At 45.5% G+C, this 13577-nt stretch overlaps 1 protein-coding gene across 1 annotated transcript in view; it reads left to right on the top strand.

Moving 5' to 3' along the window:
• Window positions 1–13577, top strand: part of DNAH9 (dynein axonemal heavy chain 9) — a 313579-nt gene that overhangs the window by 37511 nt on the left and 262491 nt on the right. Inside the window, exons 11-14 of the mRNA XM_045797213.2 lie at window positions 314–382; window positions 2005–2131; window positions 6272–6527; window positions 8453–8694. Of these exons, the coding sequence (XP_045653169.2) occupies window positions 314–382; window positions 2005–2131; window positions 6272–6527; window positions 8453–8694 (694 nt within the window). The remainder of the gene's footprint in view (window positions 1–313; window positions 383–2004; window positions 2132–6271; window positions 6528–8452; window positions 8695–13577) is intronic.

A 13577-nucleotide genomic window follows, 5' to 3' on the forward strand; every position in this document is an offset into this window, starting at 1 on the left:
ATTTTCCTCTCGCGTCTCAATCTCCCTTTTATTCAGATTTTGGAAGGACTTCACTTACCCGTGCGTGACTGGCTGGGCTAGGGGTGGGGGGTGGCTGTGTTCCCCCATCGCCGTCCCCTGGGGGGCTGCCTGCCTTGTGGGAAGTGCAGGTGCCCTCTAGCGGCCGGTGGGCGATGTTCGCGAGGAAGGAGGTTTGGAAAGGGGCCCAAGAAACTATTCAGTCTGTTCTTTATAGGCTGCAGTTTGTTACTTAGATCATTCTTTTGACTTCTTCTAAATCGATGCCATTCCTTCTCCTCTGTTGTGAGGATAGTTGCATGGCAGGTGCCGAAGGAAAGCGGATGACCCAGAAATATGAAGATATGCTCTCACTGCTGGAAAAGTAAGCGGCTCCTGTGATTGCATTGTTCTGCAAATGGCATACCCCCCCCCCCCGCCCCCGTGATGCCTTCTGTGGTTCCAGGTTTGTGCGGATGCCCCTGCCCCCTTGGCTGCCAAATGCCACTCTGTCTTATGCTGGAACCACGATGTCTGTGGGTGAGACCCAGTGCTTCTGGGTCCCCGACACAGCGTGTCTGGGGAACGCAGCTCCTGCTCCGAACAGAGACCCCTTCCAGGGTGGTTTTGTTGGGAACGTGAACTTGGCAGAGCTAGAGGAAGTAGGGCGCTCCTCCCGGCACCTTGAGATCAGTGTCACGGAAAATCACAGCAGCTGCTCACTAAGCAGAAAGCAACAGTGTGTGCTGCAGAAAGAGAAAATGAGTTTTAGAAATACTTCCAGGGTGCTTTCATGGAAAGCACGAGAGCGACCATCGACACGGACTCCTGGTTGTTCCTGCTCTAAAGCTGTGGTTAGCTCTTTCGTGGGCCCCGTTTCTGCTGCCCACATGGCCGCTGGGTTAGCAAATCCCTAATATATGATGTTGGCACGTCCCCTGGTTGGGGGGCCTTTCAGTGCCTCCCCCCACCCTCCTGACTCTGGTCTCTTCTATGTCGCATGAAAAACACTCCCTGTGGTCTTCTCCTCCCTCTCCAGCCTTGGCCATTGCCCCCTCTGGCCTCAGGCGTTCCCAGATCCCAGTCCACCCTTTCTCACCTCTGCTGGGAGCATTCATTTCCCTTGCACTATCCTACCTCTGCGCCTCCTCTGAGACTCAGTCAAGCCTCACTGCGTCCCCTCTTCCATGAAGCCTTCCTGGCATTCTCCTCATCACGCACTCACCCCTGCCATTAGATGCCTAATGCCCTGTCCACCTCTCCAGGATTGCGCTTCTGTATTTTCTGTTTACCCATGCTCCACAGCATTAGCCGCACTGACCATGGCGTGTTAATTCATCACGTTGTCCCTCCTGCCCAGCACATGCGAGGGGCTCAGTCCGTGTGTAACGACCGAGCGATGGACATCTTGAGCTGCATGAAGATTAATGTGAGAGCAAATCGAGCCAATAACTTCTTCCAGCGTTTCATGAGACTAATCACAAGTCGCCTTATGCCCTGCAAAGATTGCACAGAGCCTTTCTTTCTGCTCTCCTCTGATTTAAGCTGGGCCACCTTTCAGAACGAGGTGTTACCTGCAGGAGCTAACATGTCTGGCTGAGCCATTGACTCTGACTTAAGAATGGATTCAGGGAGGGGCGCCTGGGTGGCTCAGTGGGTGAAGCGTCTGCCTTTGGCTCTGATCATGATCTCAAGGTCCTGGGATTGAGTCCCGAGTTGGGCTCCCTGCTCAGCAAGGAGTCTGTTTCTCCCTCTGCCCCTCCCCCCAACCTGTGCACGCATGCACTCACACTCCCTCTCTCTCTCAAATAAACATCTTTAAAAAATAAAAAAATAATGGATTCAGGTATTATACCAACAGTATCTTCAGTTCATGATACACATGTGTGCATATACATACGTAGCTATCTGGGTTATATATATGTTAAGATATCTCTGTCTTCGGTTGGTCATTGCCAGTTGCTGGGAGGGTGTGTAAGAGGTGGCTGTCGTCTCTGGTTTTTGCAGGTACGAGACAAGACTTTATGAGGACTGGTGTCAGACAGTGTCAGAGAACTCCCAGTACAATCTTTCTCAGCCACTCCTGAAACGTGACCCAGAGACGAAGCAGATCGCCGTCAACTTTAACCCCCAGGTAAGTCAGGCAGCAGGAACTTCCTTTCGGGTTCCTGAAGGGACTCCTTTAACTCTGCTGATTTCCCGGGCGAAAAGGCTTTTTATAAGAATGTGCAGAAGCTGCCTAGAAGAATTTCTACCCTGGATCTCCTTTCGGGGATGAATCCTGTGGTGCAGTGTTTTCTTAAGTTGTCCAATGTCCACCTTTTATTCCATGGCTGGCCAATAGATTTGCATTGATTTTGCACAAAAGAAGATATTGCAAAATAATTTTTTAAACTTTCCTGTGTGTGCGATAATACCTTTATGATGAACTTGGCTTTAGACACAACGTTAGGATGGCAGTTACACTCAAGGTGAACTCAGCCGGAAGTTTAAATGTCATATCCTAGATACTCGCTACATGGAATTCCAGAAGGTGTATATTTAACCAGGTAATAGACACTGCTCCCCGTCTTTGGACAGATGGGGTAACAGCATTACCATTGTGGTACCAAACCCAGTTGACCGCACCTACCTACCTTGAACGCATGTTCCACATGAAGGCCTTTGACTAGACACGGGAGGGCCAACCCCGTATAAGAGCCCATTCCCGCCCTCCAGGAACCCACCAGCTGCTTGGGAGCTAGAACCTCAACTTAAAAAGATGTACCTTTTTTAGATCATATATGATACATCACAGTGGAGTGGCTTTGGACATAATCTAGATGACTGCTATTCAACTGGAGATGTTTTGGGTTGTCAAACATGGCCTAGATGCCAGTGTCTTTGGGCGACTAGATTCTCAGGATGCTGCTGAACTTTCTAACAACACGCAGGACAGCACCCCACAACCAAGAGTTTTTCTGAAAGTGTCCATAGTGCTTGAGGTTCAGAGAGCCTGCTCTCGACGCTCAGAAGAGCAGAAGGCCCTTATGCAGCATGGAGAACGCAAGGCTGGAGAACATGAAATCCAAAGGCTAGCCCAGCCAGATCAGGAAGTATATCAGAAGAAAAAAATTTCAATAATATCGGCTGCACTGAGCTAGAAGCAGTTGCCTGCTTCTGTCTCAGTGGCGTGTTTTCCAGGAATGCAGCGTAGAGAGAGCCAGAAACGGAGCTGGTAGCCTGTGAGTGTCTTTTGAGAAAATTACGTGTTAAGTAGAACATCGATTCCGACTGGAATAAAAGTCAGCAAAGGGAGTTGGAGGGTCCATTTCTTCCCTTTGATATGACATGAGCCTGTCATTTAACTCATTTAACTCCTTGGCGTAATCTTTTTTTTTTTTTTTTTTAAGATTTTATTTATTTATTCGACAGAGATAGAGACAGCCAGCGAGAGAGGGAACACGAGCAGGGGGAGTGGGAGAGGAAGAAGCAGGCTCATAGCAGAAGAGCCTGATGTGGGGCTCGATCCCATAACGGGATCACGCCCTGAGCCGAAGGCAGACGCTTAACCGCTGTGCCACCCAGGCGCCCCTCCTTGGCATAATATTATCAGCATTCACTGTGAGCAGTGTTGAATGTTAAATGCCCAAAGTGAGGAGTTTCTGGATTACCAACTAGGCCACAGTCTAGATGTTGTAATTGTAGGAATGCAGCCTTCAGGATGAGACATTATTGAGGATGGACCACTCCTCCTCCGTATACTCCAGAGCAAGGACTCTCCCTGCCCCAATGCACAGCACATAGTAGGTGCTTTAGAGGTGTCCATAGGTGAGAGGAGGAAAGGAGGAATGAAAAGGGGAGAGGGAATTAATACCTGAATTATAAAGTGAGTCAAGGGGAGACCACCAAATGCACAAGTCAAAAAGAGCTGCAACCATCCCTTAGCTCCAACTTCGAGCAATGTGACAACGGCTGTGCTAATAAGAATGAATAGAAACATATTCTAGAAGGACATAATCAGATTTGCCCCTTTGGGGCCAGGATAGGGATTATACGGGAAAACCTATATATGTTTTTGTAAAGTATTTCTTTAAACTATTTTAAATTCCCTATTGGCATTTAAATTATTTTCTAGTTTTATCAATCTGTATTTCATTGATCGTAGGATGCACTTTTTCTTTTTTAACATCTTGGCGTCTCTGAAAATGGCATGTGTTTATAGTTTAACACACCACATTTTTTTTCTTTCTTCCGTAGTTGGACATGAAATAATAGCAAATCTTACCACTGAAGGCATCTTACGATGAAATAAAATACAGTGTAAATAATGCTACAAGAAACATCTTTGGTTATTGTTGCATCCATCCTCAGTGGTTTCTTTGGAATAAATGCGTAGAAATTGGGTAAAGAATGTTCACTTTGTGAGATTCACATGTGTCCTATCAATTTGTTCTTCAGGAAGATGGAACTCTGTCATTTTCCTGCCAGAAAAATATTATCCATTTCTTCAAATCACTTTCAGCCTGTTGAACTAAATATATATATACAATATCTCAGCATTGTTTTAATTTATATTTATTTGACCACTAGTAAAGTAGAACTTTCTCATGTGTTCATTGGCCAGTTATATTTCTTCTTCAACGAATCGCCTGTTCGTGTCTTTTTCCCACTTTGGAGTGAAAGTGCCCTCTTTTCCTCCGAATTTGTTAGAATATTTAGGAAATATTTGTCAGATATTAAGAAATCTATTGCATTTTTTTTTTTTACCCATTGAGGTGTGTCATTTTGTTATGTGAATGATACTTTATGCGTATAAGTTTTATATTTTCTGGTTGTATGTTTGGAAGGGCCTTCTCTGCCTCAATATTATGTAAATAGCTTCCAGGTTTTAATTTTTTTTTAAAGATTTTATTTATTAATTTGACAGAAACAGCCAGCGAGAGAGGGAACACAAGCAGGGGGAGTGGGAGAGGAAGAAGCAGGCTCCCAGCGGAGGAGCCCGATGTGGGGCTCGATCCCATAACGCCGGGATCACGCCCTGAGCCAAAGGCAGACGCTTAACGACTGCGCCACCCAGGCGCCCCCCAGGTTTTAATTTTTAATAGCTATCTTGAGCTTATTCAAAGTAAGCTAGGAGGCTGAGGTCCTTTCCCTGCTGAGTGGTTAGCAGTTGCCTTAACCCTGAGTTGGATTGGCTGGGCAGCATTGAGGCATTGGCCTAGAACCACTGCACGAAGAACTAGGAGCCAGGTGTCTCCATGCAGAGGTGGGGGGAGGGGAGCAAAAGGGGAGTGTGGACAATCTGTGGCCTGGTATCTGTTTTGTCACCCATACCTATCCACATCAGTCCTCATAGGTTCGGAGGTAAATGGGATAAATAAAGGGGTCGTTGGGGCAGCAGGATGGCTCCGTCAGTTGAGCATATCTGACTCTTGATTTCAGCTCAGGTCATGATCTCAGGGTTGTGGGATCGAGCCCTGCATCAGGCTCCGTGCTCAGTGCAGAGTCTGCTTGTCCTTCTCCCTCTGCTCCTCCCTGACACACTCTCTCTCTCAATTAAATAAATCTTAAAATAAAAAAGGGTGAAGTCCGGGCTACCTAAAAGCCCAGCCAAAGGCCTCTTTTTCCATTGGACCACATCTGCTTTGCCTCTCACTTGGGCAGTTCCTCTAAACTTAGCACCCACAGAGGTTCAGAGTGGCCTGGGTGACTTCCGTTTCCTAGTGTATTAAAACCCAAAGACATGCCAACGCAGGCTTGTTCAGAAAGGAAGGGCTATGTCAAACGATTATATCTAACAAAGTTGTGCAGTGGGCATCTCCTCTCAGTCCTGTCAGTGGTTGTGTGTGTGTGACCTGGTTGGGGAGAATACCGGAAGTCTGAGTTTGAGGCTGCCCAGGCATGTGGCTGGCCTACCTGGTGATTCCCCTCCCTTGCACCTTCACCCCTCCATGGGAATGAGCTGGCTCAGTCAGCACGAGCCCGCCACTGTGTCAGCCGTGTGGTGAGAGCATCAAGGTAGCCTGTCCTGTCCCTCATGCCACCTTTCTCGAGTTTTTGTTGTTGCTCTTTGGGATTTACTGACTTGGTTAAGACCCTCTGCCTCTGAGTCCTCTTCCTTCTGCCCAAAACCCAACTTCCTTTCTCTAGATTTAAGGAACAGGTTGGAGTGGAAGTTAAGAAGGGACCCAGAAGGTCTTTGGGGCCTTCGGGTTTTCCAGTCCTTGACTGGTAATTGCTGCTTTTCCCTGCCACGGAGCTACGGCCACTTAATGCCGATTCTCCTCTCCAGCTGATTTCGGTGCTGAAGGAAATGAGTTATCTCGAGCCCAGGCAGATGCACCGCATTCCTGAGACAGCAGCAGCCATGTTCTCCTCCAGGGAATTCTATCGGCAGCTCGTGGCCAAGTTGGAGCTGATGGCAGATTGGTACAACAAGGTGGTGAAGACTCTTGTAGAGGTGGAGTTTCCATTAGTGGAGGAAGAGCTGCGGGGTATCGATCTCCGCCTGAGAGCTGCAGAGGGAACTCTGAACTGGAAAACAGAAGGTAACGGGGCACCGCCTGGAATCTGGTGGGGGAGTTTGGGGGTCAAGATCCTGATAAAGTTGGTAGAACTGTGGATAATTCCCCCCCTCCCCCCAGTAATCTGGCTTGTGTTTGAAACACAAGCCTGCCCTCTCAGACACCTATCCAAAGCAGAGAAGGCAAGAAGGGCTAGTATTCCTTGTTTTCCTTCTCTTTGCATATGATCGGTAGATTTAGAAAATCTTTTTTTTTTTTTTAAAGATTTTATTTATTTATTCGACAGAGATAGAGACAGCCAGCGAGAGAGGGAACACAAGCAGGGGGAGTGGGAGAGGAAGAAGCAGGCTCATAGTGGAAGAGCCTGATGTGGGGCTCGATCCCATAACGCCGGGATCACGCCTTGAGCCGAAGGCAGACGCTTAACCGCTGTGCCACCCAGGCGCCCCAGATTTAGAAAATCTTGTACCACACGCTGGGAGAGGCTCCAAGGTTGAATGACACTCCCCGCAGTCTCCACCATATATTGGTTGTGCTCTGAATGAAGGCTTTTACTACATTGTGACTTAGTTTTCTTCACTAGACTGTAGGTATCTTTTTTTTTTTAAAGATTTAATCATTTGACAGTGCAAGAGTGGAAGGAGGGGTGGGGGGAAATAGAAAGGGTGAGGAAGAGAATCTCAAGCAGACTGCCTGCTGAGCGTGGAGCCCAGTGTGGGGCTGGATCCTATGACCCATGAGATCATGACCTGAGCCAAGATCAAGAGTTGAATGGTTAACCGACTGAGCCACCCAGGCGCCCCTGGACTGTAGACATCTTAAATGGGGGTCCTATGCATTTAATTTTCATGTATCTTCCAATCCAGTACGAATTTCATGGATGGATTAACATTTGCAGGGTACTGCGTGTGTGGGGGAGGGATATGGAATATGAGGGGTATGGGACGTGGTTCCTACCTGCAAAGAGCTCACATGTAGTTGGGACAACAGACATATGTACAACTATAAGTCATGTAAGACAGGCTACAGTAAAAAGCCATCACACAGTTAAAAATAAAGCATGATGAATCATGGGAGGGAGATTAATTCTCCTTAGAGTCCTCAAAAGAGGTCGAGTTTCAAAAGAAAGTTACCGTCAACTCAGAAGTCCTGGAATGCCATATTAAGCGAGTTCGAACTTTATTTTATATGCAAGAGGGAACAATATTTTCAACATTTAATAATGCAAAAGTGCTTAAAAAAATAAGGTCCATTAACCCAAATGAAATCATCGTGGTGCACTGGTAAGCCCCAGCCACTGTGCCAACTTTTGTGTCCTTGGTAGGTAAGCATTACCTCTTTATTTCTTTTTTTTTTTTTTTAAAGATTTTATTTATTTATTCGATAGAGATAGAGACAGCCAGCGAGAGAGGGAACACAAGCAGGGGGAGTGGGAGAGGAAGAAGCAGGCTCATAGCGGAAGAGCCCGATGTGGGGCTCGATCCCATAACGCCGGGATCACGCCCTGAGCCGAAGGCAGACGCTTAACTGCTGTGCCACCCAGGCGCCCCTATTTCTTTTACTCCATAATCAGGGTTATGGTAAGCACTGGCTGTTCACCACAACTAGGAAGAAAAAGGCTCTGGTGATAACAAAGTAATCTGTGCAGAAAAGTCTTTTAAAACCTACAAATATTAGGGTTGCCTGGGTGGCTCAGTCAGTTAAGCATCTGCCTTCAGCTCAGTCATGATCCCAGGGTCCTGGGATCGAGTCCTGCATCGGACTCCCTGCTCTGCTGGGAGTCTGCTTCTCCCTCTCCCTCCACCCCCACTCATTCTCTCCCACGCTCTCTCAAATAAATACATAAAATCTTAAAAAAAAAAAAAAACCCTACAAATATTAAATCCCTTCCTTTTATGCTAACTAGAACTTCAGGTATTTCAATTGATTATGTTTCTTTGGGGGAGCAGGCATTTGGGATTATGTCATTCAAATCACCGATAGCATTCATGATCTCGAACAAAGAATTCAGAAAGCTAAAGACAATGTGGAAGAGATCCAAAACGTCATGAAAACCTGGGTGTCTCCAGTATTTAAGAGAAAAGATGGAAAAAAGGAATGCCTTCTTTCCATGGATGATCAGCATTATCGGATGGAGAAATATTACCGTCTCATCAAGGAATCTGGACTTAAGATTCACGCCCTCGTTCAGGTAATAACCAGCCTCCAGATACACATGCCACTGGCCGAGGGGGCGCATCGGGAAATGTGTTTGGGTGCAGGAAACGATTTGAAAGTGAGAACAGTCAATAGATGCTGTGTCTCCTGTATTCAGGGATGGAGGTTGATAGTGATAGCAAGAGAAGTAAAGCTAACGGACAGGAAGAGAGGAAAGACACATTCTGGTATCAGTGTGTCAAAATCAATACTTTCTTAATGGTAGTTAAGACATTGGCATGACGTAAGTCCCATGCCAAACCCCAAGGAGATAGAAGGACATGCCGGGTATAGAACCCTGAATTAGCTTCTATACCAACCAGCCCCGACTTGCCCGCACAGTGTGGTGCGGGCCCCCAGCAATATCTCCGTCACCTAGCTCTGTACGCCCGAGGACGTGAAAGATGACCATGGTCTCCCTACCTACCTGCCTTTGGTAAAGAGAAGAAGCAGTGTGGGAGTAAGGCTCTGCCCTGCCTTGCGATCAGGGCAACCGCGTGTCTGCCATCAAAGACCGAACCATGGAAGGGAGATGTGAGTGGCCACTGGCTACGGTCCTACCCCATCTGCCCTACACTGGCCAGTTCTAGCAGATTGATCTCATAGCCAAAGTCGGTAACGAATCATACTTGCTATTTGGAATTATCTGTGGTTTGAAGCAAGTAACCTGTTGTACTTTGGACTTCGTTAATTTTATTTTTCTGTCTTCTAGTTCGTTAGTTTCTGCTCTTTGTTCTTTATCCTTTCTTTTCTTAATTGGGGTTATGATGCTTCCCCCCTCCCCCGCAACCTAAGGGCAGAAACTTAGGGTATAGATTTTAAGCCTTTCTTCTTTTTGAATACAGGCATTTGACATCATTTTCCCCATAACTAGAGCTGTGCTCTAGTTACATTCCACACATTTCATGTGCCTCATTTCCATTGTCGTTCAGTCTTAAATTTTTTTTGCTTGTGACTCATCCTTTAACTCAACGGTCATTTAGAAGTGCATTGTTTCATTTCCACATGTTTGGGGCTTCTCTGGATAACTTGATGAAGTTGACATCTAGTTCAGTCCCGCTGTGATCAGAGAAAATACTCTCTAAGATCTGAATTGTTTGGAATTCACCGAGACTTGTTCCATGACCTAGAAGACTGTCCATCTTATTGCATGTTCCTTGCACACTTGAAAATACATTTATTCATCCATTGTTGGGTATTGTGTCCTATAAATATCAATTAGTTCAAAGTGGTTGATAGTATTGTGCAGATCTTCTGAATGGTTTCTGAGTTTTTTGTCCATTCGTTCTACCATTTACTGCAGGTAGAGTGTTAAAATTTCAGAGCCTGTGATGATTTGTCTAAGCCTTTAGTGCGGTCAGAGTTTTCATCAAGTATTTGATGTTCTTTTTTTTTCTTTTTTAAAAAGATTTATTTATTTTAGGGGGGAGGGGCAGAGGGAGAGGGAGGAGGGTCTTAAGCAGACTCTGCACTGAGTGTGGAGCCCTTGCGGGGCTCAATCTTGAGACTCTGAGATCATGACCTGAGCTGAAACCAGGAGTCGGATGCTTAACTGACTGAGGCACCCCGCTGCCCTTGACTCTCTTTTACTACAAACACGTTTATAATTATTACAACTTCCTGATGAATTGACTACTTTATTCTTATGAAATTCTATTTTTATTTCTCAGAGCACTCCCTTGCCCCGAGGTCTCTTTTTTCCTGTTTTAATACTCTAGTCTTGCCTTCCAGATTCACCATTCCTACTTCGCCCTACCTATCTTCCCGCCCTTCTACATTCTACATACCTGTTTGTTTCCTTGGATTCGAAGTTCTTCTCTTACAGACAGTATAGTGGAGACTTACTTGCCTAACAACTCTGCCGATTAACCGGAATGTTTGGACTATTACATTGAACGTCATTATTGGTACCATTGGGTTTAGCTCACCATCTTGCCATTTCCTATTTGCTTTATGTCTGTTTTGCTTTTCTGTTCTTCCTTTCCTACCTTCTTGTTGTTAGCTATTTTTTTTAAATATTCTGATTTGTCAGTGGGCATTCCATCTTGTTGCATGACATTTGCTGTGGTGGTTCTGCGGTTATTGTGACTCAAATGATTCACAATCAGTTTCGAGTTTTCCTGTGAAATACAGGAACCTAGCCACAGTATGGTTCAATTTGACTCCAACTCTTTTTTTTTTTTTTTTAAGATTTTTAAAAATTTATTTATTCGACAGAGATAGAGATAGCCAGCGAGAGAGGGAACACAAGCAGGGGGAGTGGGAGAGGAAGAAGCAGGCTCATAGTGGAGGAGCCTGATGTGGGGCTCGATCCCATAACGCCGGGATCACACCCTGAGCCGAAGGCAGACGCTTAACTGCTGTGCCACCCAGGCACCCCTGACTCCGACTCTTAATTTCGGCTCAGGTCGTGATATTGGGGTCCTGGGAGGGAGCCTGTTTTAGGATTCTCTCCCTCTCCCTCTGCCCCTACCCCTCACACTCTCTCTCTCTCAAATAAATAAATCTTTAAAAAAAAATAAAAACTCAAAAAATATGTATAGTATTTTATATTCACCCACATACTCACCATTTCCAGACTTTTTTTTTTTTTTTCTTGAAAACGGACCTGCCACCTGTGGTCAGTTCTCTGCAGCCTGAAGAGTGAAGAACTCCCTTTAGTCTTTCTTGCAGATCTTGCAGTGTGTGAATGACACACACTCTCAGTTTTTCTTTCTCTGACATGTCCTTATTTCACTTTTGTTTTTGAAGGATAGTTTCATTGGGTATAGAATTCTGCGTAGACAGTTTTGTCTTACAAACATTATTTCCTTTTCTCCCCCCCCCCCCCCCGTGTTTCTGAGAAGCCAGCTGTGATTTGTGTCTTTGTTCCCCTCTATGTACTGTATTGTTTCTCTCAGGCTGCTTTTAATAGATTCTTTTTTCAATCTTTGTAATTTTTTTTTTCCTGTCTCACTGCGATGTGCCCAGATAGGTTTGCTTTCTGTTCACCCAGCTCAGAGTCTGTGAGCCTCTTGAACCTGTTTTTCATCATCTTTAATGATGTTTGAGGAGTTTTTCAATCAGATGATGACACTCTCGTCTGCTAATGCCAACATCTCTTTTATTTTTGAGTCATCGTCTTTTTTCTTTTTTTTAATGTGACAGAGTTGATTTTTCTCCCACATGAGATAAATCTGAGGAAGAGGCATTCCAGAATTGGTATGGCAATTATTTGCTGAGTCTGTTCTTGGTGATTATTTCCTCTCTCCGTTAAATGTCACGCTTCCGTGCCTCTTTGCGTGTCTAGTAATTTTTTTGTTCTGTTCTAGTCATGTTGGATGCTGCTTTAGAATGGAGTTGTGATTTCCCTTAAAGAGTTTGCGTGTTTGCTTTGGCAGGCAGTTAACCTACCAGTGGGTCAGCTTGATTCTGTCAAGCCTCAAAGTTGAACTTTGTGAGGGTGGGTCTAAGGAGGCCTTACTCTAGGGCAGCCCTAACCCCCAAAGCATGGTGTTTCTGGGGTCTCAGCAGAATTCCTGGGCTATCTGTAAGGTCTTCTATTATTTCTGATAGAACAGGAACATTGTCCAGTACCGTATGACCACACGATCTCTGTGCAGCTTACGACAACTGGGCTCTGCCCAGCCTTACCGAGCCTGGCCCTTGGGATATGCAGCTGCATGTTCAACAATTCAAGGAGACTCCGCAATCTCCATAGCCCCCAAGCCCCCATTGCTGGTTTTTTTTCTGCCCAGCAGGAAGGATGTCTGTCATTGCAGTCCACGTCCCTGAGCCACAGTTTGGAAAGTGCCTGTAGGTAGAAAGTCAGGTGGTCGTGAAGCTCAGCTTGAGGATTTCTCTTTTCTGAGGATCACATCCCTGTTCTCTAGTTGCCCCCAAAGAATCGTTTCTTGGATCCAGCTGTGTAGTTATATGTAGCGGAATGGCGGGTCAGATCTCCTTCCTCTGTCTCGGCTGGAATCAGAAACTCAAGCCATTTCTTTCTTAGATCACAGAAATTCTAATATTTTGCTCCTCTGAACATAGTAGAGCTGAGGTCAAGGGTCAAAATGTAGAAATAGCCGTACTGATGGTGTGACATTATGGAGAAGATAGAAGGATTCTATAAAGCAGTCATAAAAATGAAATGTTTTTTAAAAAAATAAGCAGACAGACACATATACTTCTGAGAGCAACTCGATATTGTCACTGTATTATTTCTGTGATGATGGGCTTTAAGTCATTAAGAGAATCTCTCTACTTTGGAAAGAAAGGGGTATGTAATGCATTTTAGACCTTTTAGAGTTTCGTCACTTAAAGACCGGATCATGAAGGTTTTTTTTTTTTTAATCCAGGGGGGGTTTATACAAGGAAATGTTTGTAAAGGGGTGTGCGTTGCCTTAAAAAAACGTACTTCCACAAAGTTGTTACCACTTTGTTTGAAGATCTGGAATAGATGGAAAGTTGAGGTCAGGAGGCTTGATAATGAAAGTGGTGATGAGTAGGTGGGATGTGTGTGCATGCCGTGCCATCAGGTGAGGGAGGGGCTGGGGGGAGGGAACACACGTGTGTTCCTTTATGTCAGTGCATTTTCTTTTATTTCTCTCTTTGGGGGAGTGGGGCAAAGGGAGAGGGGGAGAGAGAATCTTAAGCAGGCTCCATGCCCAGCACAGAGCCCACCACGGGCCTTAATCTCATGACCCTGAGCTCGTGACCTGAGCTGAAATCAAGAGTCGGACGCTTAACTGACGGAGTCACCCAGGTGCCCCTATGTGTATGCATTTTCTAAATCACTGAGAATGATGGCTTTTAATAGTAAATGCCCCGAACAAAGCAGTCCAGCTCATTTCTAAGGACTAGCCAGGAAATGCTTTACTTGCTTAAACCCCAAATTTC

This window comes from Ursus americanus, chromosome 14 (assembly GCF_024610735.1).
Source record: "Ursus americanus isolate L20-20 chromosome 14, mUrsAme1.1.p, whole genome shotgun sequence".
In the NCBI taxonomy this organism is placed as follows: Eukaryota; Metazoa; Chordata; class Mammalia; order Carnivora; family Ursidae; genus Ursus; species Ursus americanus.